This window comes from Nothobranchius furzeri, chromosome 14 (assembly GCF_043380555.1).
Source record: "Nothobranchius furzeri strain GRZ-AD chromosome 14, NfurGRZ-RIMD1, whole genome shotgun sequence".
NCBI classification, from domain to species: Eukaryota; Metazoa; Chordata; class Actinopteri; order Cyprinodontiformes; family Nothobranchiidae; genus Nothobranchius; species Nothobranchius furzeri.
The window spans coordinates 28,055,054-28,077,816 of record NC_091754.1 but is presented as its reverse complement, the minus strand read 5'-3'; the positions used below and the strand labels follow the sequence as shown (position 1 = coordinate 28,077,816).

Genomic DNA, 22,763 nt, shown 5'->3' with positions numbered 1-22,763 from the left:
CGTAAAGATAATCCCTTTTGATGGACTGTGTGTTTGCAGACGCTTCCTCTCGTGTCGAACCTGTTCTCAGGATATTGGTTGTAAATGATGACAGTTAGGGTAGAAAAGTGTATTTATTTATTTTCACCTGAAACTCAGTCATATATTACCAGCTGGACGGGTAACATGCAAACATGTATTTTGAATATGGCTGCAGGGCTGCCACCAGGTTCATCTACATTTGGGGGTTGGTCAGTGAGGCCCTATTTTTAGCATCTGGAGTCACTTCCACAAGCTGGACTGATTGGAATGGTATTAGAGTCCTCTCAGGAGTTCTTCTCCTTATGGAGTACACCTTAAAGTTGGATTTGAATTTGGAATATGTTCATTGTTCTCGCTGGATGCTGATATTCTTGGTCTTTGTTGCAGCCCAGCTTCAGTTTTTGTCACTAAAACAGTTCACACGCAGAGTTGCATGGATATAAAACCCCAAGCAAGGTCGTCGACTTGCAGCTTTATAGCAGTGGAGCTTATCAGGAGCCCAGGCAAATGAGGTCTGAAAGAGAGAAAGTTGTCTATCAGCTGGTGTTTACTTGAACCCAGTCCGACAGGTGCTTCGCTCTGCTCCACTGTTCTGTTTCTACCGCGGTGTGGGTGTTTTTCTGTTTGATCTTCACTTTGCTTTGTGTAAAGAACGTGTTTAAGGCTGCCGCCTGTCTTTAAGCTTTTAACCTTTGCTGTCATCTCAGTTTGTCTTGTACACAGTCTTTCACTTTCTGAGGGCATCACTTTTCCCAGCATTCCTTTCTTTTCTGGAACAACAGCTGAAAACAGAAACGTCACGAAAGGTTGAATCTTTAGGTTGGTTCATGAGGTAGCAGAAAAACTGACATCCTTTGATGATCCAATCTTTGGGTTAATTTCTTGGCAAAAACAGCTGGAAGACCTCATCTGTTTTCATTGTTCCAGGGTCAAGATGTGGACAAAACGTTAAAGGCTTTCAGATGTCATGTGTGGAGTACTTCTGTTCTCTGGCTTCTCATTGACCAAACAACGTCTCAGCTAAAGAATGGGATAACATATTAAATTTTGGGTCTACAAACCAATCCATGAGTATTCCAGGGAAACTCTAATCGTTTTTTAACTCCTTGGTCATGTGTTCCTTAAATCGAATGTTTTGCGATCTGAATCTTGAGTCAGATGTTCACTGAGCATGTGCTCAGAGCACAGTTCAGTTCACGCTGAAATGTTACGACGACCATAAATGCTTATTGAGTGTCCGTGCCTGACCTTTGAGACGGGGAAGGTGTTGTCGTTTTGCCCTAGCCACCGCTTACGGTGCTATGTTGCCTCTTATTGTGAAACATCTGCTCTGATAAGGCTTTATCGCCCTTGAACTTATTCAGTATCAAAGTTGTAATAAAGCACATCTATGGTGATAAAAATGGGTGGACCACAGAGTGAAACATTACCATGAGCAGCAAATCGTTTCCACCTTTGGTAAAAATGCTAACCACACTGGATATTTCATAGGAAACGATGATCCACAGCTATTTGGAACAGCCCCAGCCAGTTTCTAACAGCTGCCCGTGCAAGCGACGGTTCAGTTGAATGAGATGAGTCAATATAAATATTCAATCACTTCCTTTAGACCCATATATGTGTAATGAATGTTCACCTACAGGATCTACATGTCAAACTTGTCTTAAGTTTTTTTGTTCTAAAAGTTGGCTGGTTCTTTAAACTCCGATATCGTATGAGTCACAGTTGCTTCATAAAAAGCTTTTAAACTGAAGCTACTGAGGATTTCTGTTGCTCAGCTTATTTTATGTTTATTTATTTGGCAGACGCTTTTATCCAAAGCGACTTACAGTTGTGATTCGTGGGGGAAACCGGAGTACCCGGAGGAAACCCATGCATGCATGGGGAGAACACGCAACTCCACGCAGAAAGGCCGCAGCCTTCGTGCTGCGAGGCAACAGTGCTAACAACTGCGCCACCATGCAGCCACAATAGCTCATTTTATCACCGTGCTGTAAGTCAGAGATCTGCACCTTCTCCCACGAGGTAATAAAGGCCTTGTTCTTGGAAATTTACGTAGCTCTGAACATTGGAGGAATATTACTGAGGGGATTTGGTAACGCGAGTTAACGGCATCTCCTTTCAACTCAACTATTTTATAGAAGTTCAAACGTTTCGTTTCGCTTTCAGCTCAGTCATGACATCATTTTTATTAAAGTCTGTTTCTTTTGAAATCTTAAACAGCAGTCGAGCTAACCTCATCATTACCTAATTAAAATAATGGTAATTACTAGGATATACAAGTTTGCTTTGCCCTTACGAATAATGTTTTCCACTAAAGGCAAAATAATCAGTTAAAGGAGAAAATCTGACAACAAAAGTGTTTTCATGAGATAAAACTTCCTTACGACTCTTCTAAATAACAAAGGCTGCAATCAGAGCAGACTTGGCCTTCAACGTGTCACACTCTGATTCATGAGCATCTGACATTTGATTATCCTTAGATTGCAATTTTAATTGTGTTCTATGATGATGCTAATTACCGTTAGCAATGCAAGCTAATGCCAGCGTACTTCAAGGGATTAACTGGATTTAAACACTGTAGCAATGTGTTGGAACTGAATCTCTGAGACCCCACAGCTTGTACAAGGCAGCCATGTTGGATTTGAAGGTCAGAGTTGGTTGGAAATTTTCTGTCAGAATTCAGACTTCTGTGGCACACTTGAATGGAAAATAGTGACAGAATAAATTTAGTGGTTTTTAAAAACGCGGTTGCAAGGTAAATCATTCTTTGGCTTTCTAAACGTGTGCTTGGTGATGATTTTTAACCAGCATCCTGGTCAGAAATAGGTTATTGAAAGTGGGATGAAAATATGGACAGATAAGGCCGTATCATAACCTTTGTAGCACTTTTGTCATGCGGTGTGACATCCCGCAGCTTTATAACCAAAATAATTATATTGTAATTCTACCTGACCAATTCTAACACTGAGTTGTACTTGCATTGAATCTAGAAATGGCATGCATCCACCTTGACTGTGTTCCAATTCAAAGTTGGAAAATGGTGCTCAGCGATCAGGCTAACCACTTTAAATAATTCAAGCAGGTAACGGGGTATTCCCCTGTGTTTTATTCACTCAGTTAAACTAGCTACATGTTCACTGAAAGAGCTCATACAAAATTACGTATTGGTGATTTTGTAGATTAGAATTAGAAGTGGATGAAAAGATTTGCACATATTGATGTGCAGCCATATTGGATTTTGGTGAGAAATGGATGACTTTTGGAGTACAAACAGGGAAGAGTTCAGTTTGTTCCTTGAAAACAACAACAGTTGCGTGTTAGTGTGAACTAAGATAAGTTTTATCTTATTCGACCCAAAACAAAAACACATAATGAAGGTTTAACTGTTTCACTGACCCATAATTCCCTAAATCAGTCATGGACTAACTTAGTTTGTCAAACTATTGGTTGTTACAGACTTATGTTATTTTTATATACTTCTGCAACAGCTCTACTTTTATGAAGTCTATTTATGATGTTTATAATCAAATATTTCTTTTTTTTATTTTAAGTAGATTAAAGATTAAATTCCCATTAGTTGTCACACACTGGTGAAATTTTTTCTTCACATTTGACCAGTCCCCTTGGTGAGCGGTGAGCTGCAGACACGGCGGCGCTCGGGAACCGTTTGGTGGTTTAACCTCCCAATCCAACATCTTAATGCTGAGTGTCAAGCAGGGAGACACTGGGTCCCATTGTAATGTCATTGGTATGGATTTGAACCCACAATGTCCTAGTCTCAAGATGGACACTCCACCACTAGGCCATTAGTGTTTATCAGCATAACAATCTGAAATGGGCCCATGGGGCTGCATGGTGGCGCAGTGGTTAGCACTGTTGCCTCGCAGCACGAAGGTTGCAGGTTCGAAACTCGGCTGCTGTCTTTCTGCGTGGAGTTTTGTGTTCTCCCCATGCATGCGTGGTTTCCTCCGGGTACTCCGGTTTCCCCCACAGAACACAACATGCCCTATAGGTTATAAATTGTAAGTCGCTTTGGATAAAAGCATCTGCTAAATAAATAAACATAAACAAACACAAATGTTTTCCCCTTGCCCCTTAAAGGTTGAACAAACATCTGTGCACATTTTGCTCTTCGTGCTTCTTTTATTTTTGTATTTGTTTAAACCCAGGCCTTTTATGTGTAGCGATAGGGGTTTCCTCAGTAGTGTTTCTATCCCTTTAGCTTGAGTAAAGACCTTTTGAATGTTTGTCCACTTTCTGCCAGGAAATGACAAAACAAATCCCCCACGGAGAGGTTCAAAGTCCCATTCTTTTTCACCATTTGATTAAGCAAATTATTGACAAGCACCGACTGCTTTCCAAACCAAAAAAGGCAACCACACAAGATGGGCAGGCCCAGACAATGCATTCTTCTTCAAATAATGCAGAAGATAAAATGGTGTAATTGGATTGTGCAACGACGTCTCTGGCTGCAGACCAAAGCAAATCTTTGAACTATGTGAAGGTGTGTGTTGTTTACTCATGGATTCAGTCAGTCAGTGGTTGGAATTTGTTCATTGCAGATGTAAAATTGCACCTAATTATGTATTTTTTTAAGTAGATTGAATAGTTATTAAAATAAGTGTTTATTAGTGTGCACCACTAGTCCAAAATGCAAAGTTCACATACACATGTACACACTCAGTATTGAGGGTGTGGTTCATTTAGTTGGCACTCTGCTCTCTGGTTTCATAGTTTTATTTATACATGGTGCTGCCATCACCTTCTGTGTTGTGTGATTGTGAAACCATACAGGCGGTGATGCTAACCCCGCCGTAAAGTTTCCACACCATTTAGCTGTAAAAAGCCAACAACAAGGGTGATGTTTGTGCCGTGTAGCAGAGCGGAGGGAGAAATGCCAGCCTCACTCGGCTCCTTCCTCACAGAGGCTGCTGTGTCACAGCGATGACACGACCGTGTCCAGCACCGTCTCCGCCACAGCTGATTCCTTTTATTCAAACCAACTTTTTGTTGTTGTTGCACTCTGTGTTCTCTTGAATCCCAGCCGCTTTATGACTGTAACAAACACAAGTGAACTCTGATCATGTGGTGTGATGGATTGTGACAGACTTCATTGCAAAGGTATGCGTCTGAATGTACATCCATTCGTTTAAGGATTTGACGGTTTGTTTTGGTGAGTTTTTCTATATTTTTTGTAATGTTGTGTTGAAGGTTTGCAGGATTTGCTGTAAATCTTAGTCTCCTTCTACCTCTGTTACTGCAGATAAGAACTTTTGAGATTATTAGGTTTTTTTTTACATTTTTGATGGAATAAATTGTTGCTCCTTCATGTAAAATCAAAGCCAGTTTGATCAAATGTGATTTTCTTTGCTTTAGCAGTTTTATTTCATACATTTACCCTGACTGTGCAGCTAAGTGGCCCTTATGTGACCCCAATGTGTTTTAGAGAAGGATACCTTTGGAGCTGATAAAATTGATGAGGTCTTATTCTTTAACCTCGTCCATATTGGGGTGTAAACATCTGGGTAATCATGTGAAGACTCAGGTGAGGGCTTCAAAGGAACAGCCTGAAGGAAAGATGAGGTCATTTTCTGGATTTGTTAGCCTGAACTGTTGTCAGATCTTTGTCTCCTATTGTCTAATCGGCCATTATCAGCAGTGTCCCCTATTACCCCCCAGAAAAAACACCTCCTTTGACGCCAGAGTTTTAACGGTCAAATTATTCTGAGAAATAATCCTTTGGTTTAGTTTTGAAGTAGACATCATGCATATTCTCATGCAGGGGCGATAGGATCACCCAGAGAGCTGCCCAGCCATGTAAGATGAATATCACAGATTTATACTTTTTAACAAAATTTAATTCCCAAATTTGTCAAAGAAAAGCTATTTTTTAAATAAATACCAAACTATGTTTTACGGATTCTACTTTTAGCATAGAATAATCCAGGTTGGAAGAGTCTAGGTGTTGTAGGAGCAGATTAAAGATGCTCAACGGAGTGGTAAAATAGTCTGGAATTGCCCTTTTCTAATCAGAAACCAGAAATAGGAATCAATGTAAGCTTCTTCAGAGAGGCTAACCAATAAACTTTGGCAAGAACATAACATCATTGTTGGATTTAATTTGGGATTATGATTATCATGAAACCTCAGAAAAACATTCCTTAAATAGCAAGACATTTGTTTATCTTGCATGCTTCTGCAGTTCGGAGGACTTCCATTGCCTTGACCAATCAAAATGCTGGAATGAATGTGGTGCAGCAGACAACAGGCATGAGTGTAACAGCATTGCTGCCATATTGGATGTGTTCCTCACTCTTCAAACCCAACTGTTGTCAACACAGAGTGAGCAAACATGCCAGTTTTTTTGTGCAGCCTAAGGTTGCAACAATCGGCGCACTTTTGAAAACAGATCACATGGGACTTTTATAGGCTACCTGGATTTTATATTTAAATGTTGTTATGCAATTATGTTTATATTTTAACGATCATAACACACAACATGTCTGATTTAGTGAAAAGGCGTAATAAAGTGTATTTTTGTTGGGTGAACACCTTCCTCTGTGGAAAATAATACACTGGGGGTGAATGGAGACCCATCTAAGATGGCGACCGGCCACTACAAAAGGTCCAATAGACAGTGCCAATCTACGGGGCATCTGTTTGTCTGTGCAGCAGTCAGCCAGCCAATCAATGACGATCTCTTTTGCATTGGGGCTGTACTTTATTTATTTATTTTATTTTTTTGTTATAACAAAGCCATATTTTACTTGTGTTTTAAAAAAGCACATGCAGTAAAAATATTGATTTTAGGGGTCCTCAGTCACCCCAAAAAGGGGGACAGACACCCATGTTGTCATCTTGTTCAGTCGTTAGAGTAACATCTAATTTTAGCACATCTGTCCAGAGGCTCCCGAGACATTTTGCTAACAATCCACACTTTTTTCTTTTGTTTTTTACCTGTTTTCTGATTGCAAAATTCAAATACCAATTATAGTCCTTTCATCCTTGCTACCCTGTGAGATTGATTACCGAGCTTCAGAGTGCGAGTTGGAAACATCTGTACAGAAATCGGCCTCCAGTGAAGATTAGTCAGTGACTTTCCTGAATCATATGAAAACTCAGCTGATTCCAGCAGGTCCTGAGGCACCAGAGGTTTTTAAAAACGACCATTTTAGTCTCCTTTTCCATTCTTCAGAGCATCGATGCTCTGTTATTCTTCACAAACAGCTTATTTCTGTTTGGACTGAGCTAATCTCTGCAGCTGTGCTTAAAACCACACGCTGTGTTTTCCTTTCTTTCCCTCCTTCCTTGCTTTATTGAGCCCAAATGTAATGGAAACGTTCACTTTAATTTTTACTGAATGTAAATTACCGTGTTAGGAAGGTTTGGTGTGAGGTGGTCCAGGAAAAGCTGAAATCTGAAAAAAGGGGTAAAATCAAATAAAAAATCAGGAGTGTGGTCTGTTACATGCTGTTAAGTGTGCCTATTTCAGTAGTCAGTTGTTGAAATAAGGTGTAATCTGACTAATTATACTATCGTCATGATGTGTGCTTCAAGAATTTGCTGGTGATTGTGTCCATTCTTTTCTTCTGACAACAAAGCGTCTCTATGCAATAACGTGACCCCAGGGCTGGCCTGATCTCAACACAGAGGAGAATCAAAGCAAATGTTCCTGAACTTTCTGTGCAAACATCCCTGGTAGGCGTTTGGACACCTGTGATCTCAGTGAAGAGGAGCAGGAACCATTTTCTTCTGAGTCTAAATCTTAAATCTCTTATGCTACATACAGTGGGGCAAAAAAGTATTTAGTCAGCCACCGATTGTGCAAGTTCTCCCACTTAAAATGATGACAGAGGTCAGTAATTTACATCATAGGTACACTTCAACTGTGAGAGACAGAATATGAAAAAAAATCCACGAATTCACATGGCAGAATTTTTAAAGAATTTATTTGTAAATCAGGGTGGAAAATAAGTATTTGGTCAATAACAACAATTCAACTCAATCCTTTGTAACATAACCTTTGTTGGCAATAACAGAGGTCAAACGATTACTATAGGTCTTTACCAGGTTTGCACACACAGTAGCTGGTATTTTGGCCCATTCCTCCATGCAGATCTTCTTGAGAGCAGTGATGTTTTGGGGCTGTCGCCGAGCAACATGGACTTTCAACTCCCTCCACAGATTTTCTATGGGGTTGAGGTCTGGAGTCTGGCTAGGCCACTCCAGGACTTTCAAATGCTTCTTACGGAGCCACTCCTTTGTTGCCCGGGCGGTGTGTTTGGGATCATTGTCGTGTTGGAAGACCCAGCCACGTTTCATCTTCAAAGCTCTCACTGATGGAAGGAGGTTTTGGCTCAGAATCTCATGATATATGGCCCCATTCATTCTGTCCTTAACACGGATCAGTCGTCCTGTCTCCTTAGCAGAAAAACAGCCCCAAAGCATGATGTTCCCACCCCCATGCTTCACAGTAGGTATGGTGTTCTTGGGATGCAACTCAGTATTCTTCTTCCTCCAAACACGACAAGTTGAGTTTATACCAAAAAGTTCTACTTTGGTTTCATCTGACCACATGACATTCTCCCAATCCTCTGCTGTATCATCCATGTGCTCTCTGGCAAACTTCAGACGGGCCTGGACATGCACTGGCTTCAGCAGCGGAACACATCTGGCACTGCAGGATTTGATTCCCTGCCGCTGTAGTGTGTTACTGATGGTGACCTTTGTTACTGTGGTCCCAGCTCTCTGCAGGTCATTCACCAGGTCCCCCCGTGTGGTTCTGGGATTCTTGCTCACCCTTCTCATGATCATTTAGACCCCACAGGATGAGATCTTGCGTGGAGCCCCAGATCGAGGGAGATTATCAGTGGTCTTGTATGTCTTCCATTTTCTGATAATTGCTCCCACAGTTGATTTTTTCACACCAAGCTGCTTGCCTATTGTAGATTCACTCTTCCCAGTCTGGTGCAGGTCTACAATTCTTGTCCTGGTGTCCTTCGAACGCTCTTTGGTCTTGGCCATAGTGGAGTTTGGAGTCTGACTGTTTGAGGCTGTGGACAGGTGTCTTTTATACAGATAATGAGTTCAAACAGGTGCCATTAATACAGGTAACGAGTGGAGGACAGAAAAGCTTCTTAAAGAAGACGTTACAGGTCTGTGAGAGCCAGAGATTTTCCTTGTTTGAAGTGACCAAATACTTATTTTTCACCCTGATTTACAAATAAATTCTTTAAAAATCCTGCCATGTGAATTCATGGATTTTTTTTCACATTCTGTCTCTCACAGTTGAAGTGTACCTATGATGTAAATTACTGACCTCTGTCATCATTTTAAGTGGGAGAACTTGCACAATCGGTGGCTGACTAAATACTTTTTTGCCCCACTGTGTGTGTGTGTGTATATATATATATATATATATATATATATATACTTATATATATATATATACTTGTAGCTTTAGTTTAGCTGTGGATGTGAGATTTCGGTCGTAATTTATGTGAACACTTGTAAAAGCCTTAAAGTTTGAACTTGGTGATGATGACTAATGCTCAAACGATTATTCTGTCAGAGACTTTACGAGTTGTTATCAGGCTTTATTTCTCACATCGCCTGAACTCTGAGTTCTCACAAGTGAAGGAAGGTGCTGCTATTGTGTTACATCACTATGGCAGGAATGTGTAGGATGCATGAGGTATAAACCAGGTAGTAAATCTCATTTCTGACACCGGTACATCTATTATAGCCCTTCATCCTTCTGCGCTGACATCTGTAAACACACAGTAGCCATGTTTGTTGGAGTGCACAGAAGGTGAGGGTCAGATCAGGATGTTTAGTTGACGTTTTTGTATCTGGAAGGTGAATTTTGACCTCTGGCGAATGGGTTAAGGTTAGGGTGGGTTGTGTCACCAGTGGAAATTACAACACGAAACATCTCATGACCCAAGTTCATACATCTAGTTAGAATATTTTTTTTGTGTGTGTGTGTGTGGCTGGCAGGCAGTAGTCTGGATTTTGCTCTCAGTTTCCAGCTCTTTCACTGTCCCACACATAAAGCTCCACCAACAACACCCTCTGTTCCTGTTTGGTTGTTTTCTCTCATACTCAAACACTGATTTTCTCATCTTTTCCTCGCAGGCATCAGGAGACCAACAGGAGGCTGAAAAATGTGAGTGTTTTGTGAGTTTACTAGAAGTCGTCTAGAAAAAGAATCACTAAAATATTCAAATCTAAACTCCTGTGTTTGTTTATTTAGGCTAAAAAAGATACACTTTTTGTTTGCATTAAAGCAGAGCTCAAACCTTTTATTTATTTATTTAATTGTTTATTCTTTGCTTTGGTACATTATATTTACAGTACCTGTCCCACCTGTTGATGCGTGCAGACACAGCAGCTGTGTTTTCTAGATAAGGCTGATCCAGCAGATTTCCAATATCATAGCCGTTGCTTGCTTTTGGTGCAGCAGGTCACTCAGGATCAAGGGATGATTCTACCATTTTAATGTGTGCTTCTGTGTAAATAATTTTCTTGTTGAATTGTGTTTATTAAACTGTTCCCTGTTTCATTTCCAGGTTTTAATCACCATTTTCTGGCTTGGTAGACGGGCTCAGTTTGATCGTCTCTATAATGGGCCTTACCTGAATTTGAAGGCGTTTGAGGGATTATTGGGCACAGCGCTGTACAAGGTGATTACTGTTTAAGGTGTCCTATCCATATGTTTTGGCACATATTCAAGTCCTCTTTTACACTCTATGCACACGAGCTTCTGAATCCCCCCGGTATGTGGATTATGTGTAGAGGAGGGACTGCAGAAAGATCGAGGGGCTGCAGCACGCTGGCCTCCAAAACATAAGTTGTCACAAATGACCCGATCCCTAACTCGGCTATTTTAATCTTGTTTACTGCAGTCTGCATAGCTCTCGTGTTAAAATAGCTGCTGCTTTTCTTGAGAGAAGAACCCCCTCCAAGCATGTGCCAGTGTTGAACTTGGCGCTTTGTGTTCATGTTGATTTAAAGGTTTGGGTGCCAGTCCTCTGTAATTGAACTGACTTCAGGGATTGTCAGTAATAGCAGTTGGTTGGAGCTCATTTTGTATGTTTGAGCCACGTTAATCCAAGTTCAGTGGCTCGGGGTTTAGGTTGGCTTTAATTTGTGGACTTGTATTGTCTGGTGGGATTGTGCAGATTACAGAACTGAGATTTGTTTTCTTTTTTAAGTGGCTGACACGTTTTGGCTTGTTTGATGCCATTCTGTTCAGGGTGGCTCTGAGGTTCTCTGGTCTGTCCAAAGGCGATATTTTCTCATGGTGAAAACAGTCATTAAGGGTGTGATGGCACCAGGGTGTTTGTTTTTGAAGAGGAGAAAAAATAATGAGTGTATTCCTAGTGAATGTCACCATGCATCACCTCGTATGGCCCTTATAGGAATGTAACAGAGGCTGCAAGGGTTAGAAAACCAATTTCACACACACACACACACACACACACACACACACACACACACACACACACACACACACACACACACACACACACACACACACACAAACTAGTACCTTCTAACCTAAATGTGTGACTAGTCTGTGTTTCTGTCTGGAAAGGCTCTGCAAGAATCAGACGGCCAGAAGGGCAACAGCATCAGAGACAGTGGGTTTGGGGATAGTTGGTGCTCAGAGAGAGAGGAGCTTCACCATCTGAGAGGAGGAGGTGGAGAAAGTGGAGGACACAGGAGAGACGACTCCCTGGACAGCTTGGACTCCGTGGGCTCCCGACCCCACAGCATCTCCTCCGACACCACTCTGAAAGGCAGCAGTGAGGGTATGGTAGAACGTGTAGACATGAGCACATTAACTCCTGTCTTCTGTGTGTTTTATGAGTATCTTTGATCCAGCTGATCTAGTATTTGTGCCTCCTGGAAAGGAAAGTCAAGTTGCCATCTAGTGGTGTGCTTTTGCAATTAAATCATCAGTCAAAAGAAATTTTTCTCCAACCTGAAATCAAGAAAAACTAAATCAATAAAGGCTGGAGTGATCCCGAGGTGTAGTTTTATGGAGGACAGCCCTTTAGTCTGTAACGGGTGAGAAATTCCACACCCAACCGCAGCAGCTTGTAAATGAAGAGGCCTCTGTTCTGCACCCTGCGCCCCTTGGTTACTTCTCCATAGTCTCACACACACAAACCCGTGTTTGTGTTCTTTCCATGTGCATCTGTTGTCCTCTCTCACCTTTTTCCATCTCACAAACATTTGCGTTCCTCTCCTCTTTGCTGGTCCAGGTTGTTGTAGCGACACCAAAGCAGACTCCATCTTCAAGATGGCTAACAACCAAAACAACATCAGCTACCGCCGGTCGCTCGTCATCACGCCTAAAGCCAGCACGCAGTTTAACCAGTTCCTGCCTTCAAAGGACAAACCTTCAGGCTATGTTCCCGCTCCGCTGAGGAAGAAACGGGCTGAGCGCAGCGAGGACAGCCGACGCAGCCTCTCCACCCTCAGTTACGCAGAGAATGAAGGCCCGCTCACCAGGTACACCAACCAGTCCTGAACAGTCTGTCATGTTATTAAAAACTTCTGGCTCTTCCTCCTTGTCGGAAGTTTACATGGTGGCTGTTTTTGCATTCCTGCTCTCATCACTGTGTTGTTTGTGAACGGTTCGTGGTGTTTGTGTTTCGTTTTTGCTGTGGAACGATTTCCACTCGCTGCCTCGGCCACAGTCACAGTACCCAGAGTGCCGTTCCAGCAGCTCACTACCAGTGGGGCTACGATTGTGGAAGTGACAGCGACTCAGACGCAGATCGACCCGATCCTGATCTCGTTCTAGACGATCTGGCGAGCAGACGCTTCCACAGCCTCTCCCCGGCTCCTCCCACCAACTTCGCCATGCCCATCAGTCCCTCGGCAGGTGCAGGGGTGGCTTGGGTTAAACCTGGGTCCAAGGTCTCTGTCTCTCCCAGAGTTGCCCCTCAACAGAACATGACCTTCGACAGGTCAGAGATTGGATCGATGCCTTGTGATTTGCTTATCTGATGAGAGCTTCTTACCCTTGGTTTGCATGGTTACTGCAACCATGAACGAGATTGTTGTTCGTTTTGGCCCTTAACATTGCTTCAACCACTTTGATTTTTTTGTTTTTTGTTCAATTCATTCAGCGATTTGAACTGCGGTGCATCCATATTCGCCTCTGCGATTTGAGTCGTCAAATCAGCTTTCTTCTTTGCGCTTGCTTTGGTTTGCTAATCCTTGCATCATCTGATTTGAGGTTGTTGTGCTCAACACAAATGCTTCATTTTCTGTGTGTCTTGTGAGCATCTCAGCTATTAAAATAATCATTTTGACACTTGTTGGCTGTCTCTCTTGAGCAGCAGAAGCTGGAAAACTCAGTCCCCCATGCACAGTTCTGTGAAGGTGGACCACCACCGAGCCGTGAACACGGACAGCCTGTTCAGGGACATGTATGATGATGACTCTGAGGAGGACGATGATGAGGTGGGCTATGCTGATCCAGTGCAAGATGACCTCTATGCTCGCAAGATAGGGGTCAACCCCCAACCTGTGAGCAGCGTGTCCTACAACAAGTTTTTACCAAAGTTTTGGACTCCTGAGGAAGACGACCACATACAGAAGATCAAACTGGGCTCTCAGAGGAGACCCTGGTACAAGAAGATGCAGGGTTTCAGGTGTGTGAGGGGATTCGGATGCTGCATGTCCGGGACCTACCCATACACGCATCACTGCATTTTCTTTTCTCACTTACTTTCATTCATTTTTCCCAAATAATTGCATGCAATTAAAACCAAACATCTTCAATTCTGTGGTACACTGGTTTCTTCTGTGCTGTCTAAATTCCTCCCACTTATGTTTCTTTCTCTTTTCCAACAACTGCATTCCCTCTCCTCTGTGTGGCTCCATCCCTTTCCCTTCACCTGTCCCGCTCTTCTCGGCAGTAGCCGCCAGAAGTCCGGCTCTTCGTCAGACGACTCGGAGTGTGACATCAGCCCCTGGCTCTCCTCAGCCCCCTCTCCTCACGGCCCACCTCCCTCTCACGCCCACACACACGAGGCCTCGGCTCAGACCACCCTTGTTGATGGGAAAAGGTCGATACAGCTGCACGACTGTGATGATGCAGGATTGTTTTGAAGCATCAATGTTAGACAAAGCTGACGATTTGCCCCATAAAGGGCTGAAATTCTGACAAGCTACTAATAAACGACACTGCTGAGTTACTGATGTTGATTTAACATGCTTTAACAAGAAACGTGCTTGCTTTGGTCAGAAAAAGGCTGTTTCTCTGTAGTATTCTAGTTTACTTGCAGCCATTTTTTGACTTTATAGCAGCTTTATTTCATTGCAGTGTTCATTTAATCTGAAGTCTGATTTGAGTCAAAAATCCTAACAATAGCTGCTTTTTTGTACCTTTTTCTCCTCTTCTTGCTCTGTGATCTAGTTCACATGCATGCACTCATCACTTCTGTCCTTTTCTCTCCCTTTGCTCACCCTGCAGTCCTCATGTCCAACCACACACACTCCCACAGCTCCCAAAGTTACAGTCCCCGTTCCTAGAAACCCCTGCGGTGGTGTTTGCCCCTGTGGACCCCAGCTCAGGTCCCAAACTGGTTAAATGTGAAAAGTGGCCCCTCCTGGGGCGCCAAGACCCCAGAGAGCCTCCAGATCCCATTGACTATGAAAGTCTTCACCCCGACTTGGAGAACGACGACATGTTTGCCAGGAGAACCTTGTCATTTCAGTCCAACACGGACCTGGCTATGATGAAGACTCAGCTGAGTGCTAAACGCCGGCTCTACACGTCTGAGCCGCAGCTCAACATCATCACCCAGCAGCATCGCCATGGAGTCAGTGAGGAAATAGATTATCCAGACATCGAGGAGGACGACGTTGTTTGTCGTAAAGAGAAAATTCAACAAGCTTTAGAGCAACGTGCACCATCAGGAGCTCCAGACAACTACACCCCCATGCACGTCCCAGAGCCGTGGGCGCTCCCCCCCGCGCTCAAAGCCAGACTTGTCTGCCCCCCAAGTCCTCTGAATCAGAAAACCGCAACGGCTAACCAGAGTCAGGCTAAGAAGGAGGCGTGTCCTAAAACAGATGACATGCTGATTCGGAAACTTGGAGTTTTTTCTGATCAGAGCCAACCTTCAGCTGCTCGCATGTCTCCATCGGTACCATCATCCTGTAGCAAAGAGGACCTGCAGAAGTGGCAGGCCATCAGAGAAGCCAGCCGCTTAAGATACAAGAAGAGGCTCATGTTGGAGAGGCTAGCGGCTCTCAAGTTGTAGAAGGAGCTAGCTTTTAGCTGTTAGCTTCTCCTTTTATTATGTACCATTAAAATATTCCCTGTTTGATGTTGAATCCTCACAGTTAGAGCTGGAAATTTCACCTGCTTAAGTTCTTTTTTTTTTTGGAAATAGTCTCTTTGGTGTTTCATAAACCAGAAAATGAAATGTGGGGAAATTTTACATAATCTGAGTAATCGGTGGTGTATCTTACATCATATATGCATGGTTTGAACTATCCGATTGTTCAATAAACCTCTGTGTAGTTGGATTTGTGGACATAAACCGCGCACAGACCAAATGATTTGCTGTTTTCCTGCAAAACTGAGTTTGTGTATGATTTTAAATTTGAAAAAAAAATCTGCTTAATAAATACAAATATGAGCAACTTGGTGACTTTGCAGTGGATAAAATTAGTCTGTCTTTGTTATTCCCTCAGAAAAAATACTTCACACTGAAGTGTCAGATCTGACCTCCTCAGCAGGAGGAACGATCCAAGTCCAACACCTTTATTGTCCGGACTGAAGCGAGTTGTCATGCCAACGTCAGACACTACAGAAATTCCCCACAGATCTGAAAATAAGCGTGACTCCATAGAGATCAGTGCACGAGTAAAGTGTTTAAAAACGGACACAAGGCAACCATTTAACCCGAGTCAAGCTCATCTGGAGCTACTTCACTCCCAGATGTGTAAAGTCAGGTTTCCAGTGACGACATGTTGGAGTTTCCAGAAAGGCAGCATTGTTTAGGGTCCTGCACACCTCCCCCAGCTAAATGTCTAGGTATAGAAATGGGATGCAGCTATGTGAGCGTACCACACACACACACACACACACACACGTGCTTAAAGAAGACGACAGGCCAAATCATGTACACTGGCTGTGACGGAGCTGTTACAAAAGCCTGTAATTGATCTCAAGCTCTAGACCAGAGCTATGTTGTCGAATTAAAAGGTAAAAAGAGCAGAAATGTGACTTTATTGTCTGTGATTGTCTCCGGTTCCATAGAGAGCTCCAAACACAGGAGAGTATGGATGGGTGAGTTGATGCTGGCTCTCAGGAATGTGGACATTGGTTCTGGCCTTCCAGTCGCATCCTGCTGCCTCCTGCTTTTGTTCTGCTGTTCTCACTCTAGCTGACACGCAACACTGACTATTGTGTGGCACTGGGCCAAGGTCAAGGGTCAGGGGGATGGAAAAAAAACCCAAAGGATTCATACAGTAGCCATAAATTGCAGCGTGTCCAATGAGCAGATTTTCTCCATCAGTGAGACTTTTGCATGATCATGGAGGGAGAACAGCAGCGTGTCACTAACCTATTATATATGTTTTTCAGCTGACCTGTGTGCTGTGTATACAAACTAACTTGTTATAACATAAACTTATTAATGTGGTGCATGCTTATCTGGAATGGTTTCATCAATAATATTGGACTTTTTAACGTTTCCCTCCTGTGTGACGTTTCCCAACACCTGCTAGATTTGTCGTCTAAGCGGTTTTGAATATTAAACCCGTATTTTTTATTTTTTTTTTTTTTGCACTTGTTTCACATTTTTCCTTCTCTCAGGAGTAAATCAACATCCGATATCCTGGAGGATGCCCCAGTTCTCCATCAGAATCGCTTTGAGGAGCTTCAGAAGTATCGTGAGCAGATTAAACGCAGTGAGGATCGCTGGCAGGATGTGAGTATTATCCGATTTCTGAACTATTTACAGAAACAAAAGGCTATGCAGAAATACAAATACAGCTGAAGTGAGGTGAGGCATGAGATGTGTGCAGCAGACGGCTGCAGGGAGAAAATGAAGCGCTCTAGATTGAAAACAGAGATGCAGGAACTAGTTGGTGCAGTGCTGCCCTCTGGCTATTGTCTGTCTTGTGCAAATTTCCTAAATTGGCTCAAGTTCAGATGAAATCATGTCCTTAAATAAGAGGATGTCAGACAAAGGGCAGAATAACTGCAACTGATTAAAAGAAAATAAAAGCTTTCTGCATATAAAGTCATCTCACATAAAAGTTTGTCCATCTTAAACACTTAAATATCTGCCTAAATAAGACTGTAAGTAATAATGCATGACTTATTTCCACATATGCATGATGCATATACTAGTTGTTATACCTAGCAGGTGTCTGATTGATGTCATTACAAGAAGAAAAAGTTTTAAATCAGCATTTAGGTCACTCAGTCCCCAATGCACAGGGAGGAGCTTAAGGCTCACAAATAGAACACCTTCAAATGTAGTCCTCTCTCCCTTTCTCCCCCGGTCTTGCTTTCTCCTTAACTTCTCTCCCCTCAATTGCACACTTAGCGATGCAGGACACTCAGTCTGCTTTATCTAGCTTAACTGTTTAAGATGTGATGCATGAGGTGACCTGAGGTTTACTCTTCTTTGCAGGACCTGAGCAAATGGAAAAACAGACGCCGGAGTGTGAACTCTGATATAGTGAAGAAGAAAGAAGAAAGAGAGAAGATTGAGCAGATTACATACGGCGCAGACAGAGGGTCCAAGTCCTTCAAGGATGTGCAAGAGGAGAGGTGAGGTGAAGCGCACCTGGATCAGGTGGCTCAGGTGCTGTGAGGATGATGGGGGTTTTGATGCTGCATACTGACTTTTTCCCTCTTGTGCACATTTTGTACCCTCGGAGGGGAAAACTTTGCTAAGGTCATAAAAGAAAATGCTTGTATGATAATTAGTGCATTTTTAAACAGAACCCCATCATTGGGTGGGTGAGGAGATGGTATTATTTGAATGTGTAGTTGGAAAAGAATCTCTTTCTGTGTTCAGATTTCAGCCATCTTCATTCATCTTCAGTTTTTGGGTTACCCGCCTCTGATGCAGCCCAACTTATTTTGCCCTCATTTCTTGTCTCAATCCACAGAGAAAATAAAGGAAGGAGCAGCATCGGCAGCCGTCTGGGATCGCTCTCTTTCTTAGGTGACAGCGAGGAAGTATTTGATGCACCTGTTGTTTCCTTATTCACCAGAAACCGCCTTCCTAGGAGCTCCACTATTGACACTCCTTACCACTCCTCTGAGTACTCTCGGAGAGCTGAAGAACCCCCTCCTGCCTCCCTGCCTACTCTTAGAGCTGCCTCCCCTCCCACTGCACAGGAAGCAGAAGCTGTGGACAGTCCTGCAGCCAGCAGCCCCACCATCATCACTCCTATCAACCACATCTCCGTCACCAAATCCAGCCCTCCAGCAGATGCACCAGAACACAAGAGTCAAGCCAAAGAACACGCCATCAAAACAGAGGAGGCCACAAGTGTCGTCTCCTCTTCTAGCTCCACGCAGGAGGAGCCTGAGCCCGAGCCTTTGTTGTTGGGCGCACAGACTAAGGTGGAGGCCCCCTCCTCTGGTTCTCTGCAGAAAAAACCACCACAGTTCAGCTCAATGGAGCCCAAACCTCCTGGGGTGTCTCAGGTTTCCGCCTCCCTCCCCAGGAGCTACCAGATATCGAATGGCGCCCGTCTAACCTCGGTTGTCACACCGAGGCCCTTTGGGAGCCAGTCCTCCCGTATCGCCTCTCTTCCCAGAGCCTACACGGTGAGTACTGCAGTGATTTATTACAGCAATGCAGCACGAGAGGACAGGAACCTCTTTTAGTGTAGAGTCAGAGCTGCGGTATTTCTTATCCACCAGATTTTCTCCTTGTTGTTGAGAAGCACCAGTACTGTTCAAGTTCCTCCAACAAGCTGTTTGACACATGATGTTCATTCTGCAGGTGGATGACACCAGCAAGCGTGTCAACGGAAATGTAGACGTTTCTAAGAAGGCCTCGGTACCGAGCCGGTATCAGCAGTTCATGACTTCTGAGGACGAGGCTCTGTCCAGCTCAGCACACAGCAGTGAAGAAGAAGAGGAGGAAGAGAAGACCAAATCAGAAAGCTCCACCTCAAATCCGAGCGTCTCATCTGCTTCGTCTGACGTGAAGACTGAAGCTCCTGTCAGCTCTGCTCCAGCCAAAGAAACTAGCAAGGTATTTTGTAGTGGTTGTGAAGGAGTCCAGCCATGTCTGGGGCTCAGTTATTTGTCCCAGCGTCAGGATGGAAGCACATGCTCTCCTCACCTGTGTTTTGTTCCTAGAAGAACTTTTGTGACATGCGTATTAGCCTCAACCAGAAGCCCAACAGCAGCAGAGACTTTGGTTTTCATGCAGCCTGGGACTCAACAGGCGCTCGGGTCACCTCCATTCAACCAGGTACTAACACAACTTACCTTCAGACTCAACTCATGCAGAGATGTTTGCATTTTACTAAAGCGAGTCAACAACGATCATGCATTCGTTTGGTCTGCAGGGTGATATTGATGACCAGTACTCTGGATCTGGTTTATCTCCCATTTAAATGCAGCTTGTTGGTTGTCAGCAGGCTTTCGAGTCCGTTGCAGTGATGATGCCAGACCTATGTAGGACAGCATCAATCTGGGTCAGATCTGCTGGGCCTGAGCCTCTCCTACTGAGATTCTCCTACTGCACCACACACAAGGCTGTGTGTTTTAGTAATACTGATAATGTCTCATACCAGCTTCACACGGCTGTGTTTTAGTCATTTGCATGAAATTTTATCCAGGTTTCATGTAGTTTTATGCTTTTGTGAAAGCAAACGATGCTAATTTATCACAAATTCTGTAAGTAGGCCATCATGGTCAGCTGCCTTACTTAAGCGAGTCTCTAAAATATAATGCTGAACAGAAAACATTAAACATGAAAACAAACAAGATGAACTGGGAGAAAAAATATCAAAGAAGCCATCAAATATTGCAGAAATAATTACATTTTCTTATTTTTCTATTTAATTAGAAAATACAAAAGTTCTGACGGTAATGTGAGTAAATGCTCCTTTGCTGACCCCTGACCTTTATGTTCTTTTAAGGTAGCCCGGCTGAGATGTGCCAGCTTCAGGTGGGGGATGAGGTGCTAATGGTGAACGGGCACAAGGTGGCAGAAATGAGCTACACAGCCTGGAAGTCCTGCATGGAGGAGGCTTTGCAGGAGGGCAGCCTGGTCATGGATGTCCGGCGTCATGGCCAGAACAGTGAGTCATCTGTACACCGTGTGTGTGTGTGTGTGTGTGTGTGTGTGTGTGTGTGTGTGTGTGTGTGTGTGTGTGTGTGTGTGTGTGTGTGTGTGTGTGTGTGTGTGTGTGTGTGTGCGCGCGCGCGCTGCTGCATACCTGTGTGTTTATTGAAAGTGAATGAAATGTTTAAGGGTAACATTCCTGCACTGACAATGCTGCTTAAGCTCTGTGCATTACTAAACAGTTGTGGCATCCTAAATTGGTCCGTAAACTATTGTGAAGTCATCCATGAATGATCTCATGACAGCTGAGTGATGGATTTGTCCTTACTGGCCTGGCAAGGGGATGACCGGTGTTGTTCTGACCTCTCTCTCTCTCTCTGTCTCTGTCTCTGTCTCTGTCTCTGTCTCTCTCTCTCTCTGTCTCTGTCTCTGTCTCTCTCTCTCTCTCTCTCTCTGTCTCTGTCTCTCTCTCTCTCTCTGTCTCTCTCTGTCTCTGTCTCTCTCTTTCTCTGTCTCTGTCTCTGTCTCTGTCTCTCTCTCTCTCTCTCTCTCTCTCTGTCTCTCTCTCTCTCTCTGTCTCTCTCTCTCTCTGTCTCTCTCTCTCTCTGTCTCTGTCTCTGTCCCTCTCTCTCTCTCTCTCTGTCTCTGTCTCTCTGTGTGTGTGTGCGCGTGCGCGCATATGGGGGTGGGGGGGGAGGGGGGATTGATTTCCTCTTGTGCTTTCTTTTTGTTTTCACTGGTCATTTTTTAAATTTGCTGGTTTTACCTTATTTTTCATTTCTTGGAGAGCTAACCTGCTCAGGTCCATGTTGTTCAGTGTTTCCTTAGAAAGTGAAGGCACAGTCGGGGCTTATCTGGACTCCTTAACAGCTTAGGAAGGTCTAGAGGTTTTGGGTTTACGAAGCTTTTAACGGGCTGCATGGCTGGGGAAGGTTTCTCTGTCACCCCTGCTGCTCTCTACAATAACACCTTGGCACCCCCACCCCTTGCTTAGTGTGTGGAAGTATTGGGGCTGACATAAACATTCACAAAACATGCATTTATGTGCAATTGCACAATCTTTTTTTTCTGTTGTTGCCTGTTGCATTGACTGCATGCAGACTGGGACAGAGATCAGCCTTCCCTGCCATTTAAAAGCCATAAGACCATCAATCTGACCAGTACGGATCATCCGATACTTCTAGGTACCCCTGAAACGAAGACCGTCAGTTCCAGCCTGGACTTCACCTCACTCAGTTTCACAGAAACTGGACCAGCCAAGGATGCTCCCACTCCTCTACTGGTGGTAAGGTCCTTTTTATTATTGTTCCAGTATTATCACTGGTTAGAGGACTGTTTAATGAGTTTACACCCTGTGACGTTTCTCTGCAGGATGTGGCTTCAAACAGAGTTAATGGCAATCTCCAAGAGGAATCAGTGACCATGAGGAACAAAGGTAAAGAGCAGACAGAAAGGTCAGATTATTTCTGGTCAGTTTGTTGACTGGGACACAAGGTATGTAAGAAATGAATCCTCCTGATGGTAGTAAGCATAGAGGTGACTGTTGCTGTTACTTATGTTGATGTGGTGATAAAAGAATCCTTTCTCTTGTCTTATTTGATCTTGTTTTTCCATTTTCTCATGTAGAATCAGAACCAATGTCTTTGAAAAACTTAAAACGGAGGTCAGAGTTTTTTGAGCAAGGTAAAAAAGAAAGAGTGATGGGTTGTGGGTGGCTCTGACTTGTGTGTACTCTGGTGGCTGGTTTCTATGTGCTCTTTTCTGTGTTTCTCAGTAGGAGCTGCATGTTTCCTTGTTATTTACAGCTTTGTGTTCCATTCAGTTGGTTGCAAGTTGTCAGAATTCCTCTCTAGGTCCATTTGTCTTTGTTTTTTGTCTTGTTCGGTTCTGGTGGTTTGTTTGTTTGTTTATTAAGATCCCCATTAGCTGCTGACATACAGCCGCTATTCTTCCTGGGGTCGCATCTCATACAGTCATTACATTTGATATATATGCATATATTGTGCACATCATTCATACATGACCATACACACACACACACACACACACACACACACACACACACACACACACACACACACACACACACACACACACACACACAACTAATTTCAACATAATATTGCAGTGTAGAAAAAGCACTGTTCAATTCTCAAAAGCCTAAGTGGTGAAGCTTGACCCATGTGATGTCCCCCTTCCCTCCCTCAGGCGACTCAGGGTCCAGTGTCAGTGCACTGGTCTTCCTCTGTGGTAAACGGGGTTATGTTCGCAGTGACCTTCTCACCTCTGGTAAAACCTGGGATTCTGACATGCTGCCGAATCTAAATCAATCTAGTTATCTGAAAACAAACATTTAAAAAAAAATCTGGTCTGACGCAGAGTGACATTATTCCAGTTTACCAGCTGCAAAAGCAAAGCGTCTGAATCCTCCTGCTT

The 22,763-nt window shown here is 43.5% G+C and overlaps 1 protein-coding gene across 26 annotated transcripts in view; it reads left to right on the top strand.

Moving 5' to 3' along the window:
• Positions 1–22,763, top strand: part of lmo7a (LIM domain 7a) — a 63,600-nt gene that overhangs the window by 27,258 nt on the left and 13,579 nt on the right. For 12 of the 26 annotated variants that reach the window (XM_070544028.1, XM_070544031.1, XM_070544043.1 and 9 more), the window contains 18 exons: positions 10,162–10,192; positions 10,596–10,709; positions 11,624–11,840; positions 12,297–12,546; positions 12,735–13,007; positions 13,383–13,697; positions 13,965–14,114; positions 16,319–16,348; positions 16,877–16,991; positions 17,703–17,842; positions 18,187–18,853; positions 19,032–19,286; positions 19,394–19,508; positions 20,182–20,343; positions 21,428–21,612; positions 21,699–21,762; positions 21,954–22,010; positions 22,536–22,616. In XM_070544028.1, coding sequence (XP_070400129.1) covers positions 10,162–10,192; positions 10,596–10,709; positions 11,624–11,840; positions 12,297–12,546; positions 12,735–13,007; positions 13,383–13,697; positions 13,965–14,114; positions 16,319–16,348; positions 16,877–16,991; positions 17,703–17,842; positions 18,187–18,853; positions 19,032–19,286; positions 19,394–19,508; positions 20,182–20,343; positions 21,428–21,612; positions 21,699–21,762; positions 21,954–22,010; positions 22,536–22,616 — 3,221 coding nt within the window. Of the gene's footprint in view, positions 1–5,216; positions 5,743–10,161; positions 10,193–10,595; positions 10,710–11,623; positions 11,841–12,296; positions 12,547–12,734; positions 13,008–13,382; positions 13,698–13,964; positions 14,115–16,318; positions 16,349–16,876; positions 16,992–17,702; positions 17,843–18,186; positions 18,854–19,031; positions 19,287–19,393; positions 19,509–20,181; positions 20,344–21,427; positions 21,613–21,698; positions 21,763–21,953; positions 22,011–22,535; positions 22,617–22,763 lie in introns of those variants that run through there. The other 14 variants (XM_070544036.1, XM_070544030.1, XM_070544032.1 and 11 more) reach the window with 14 other exon arrangements.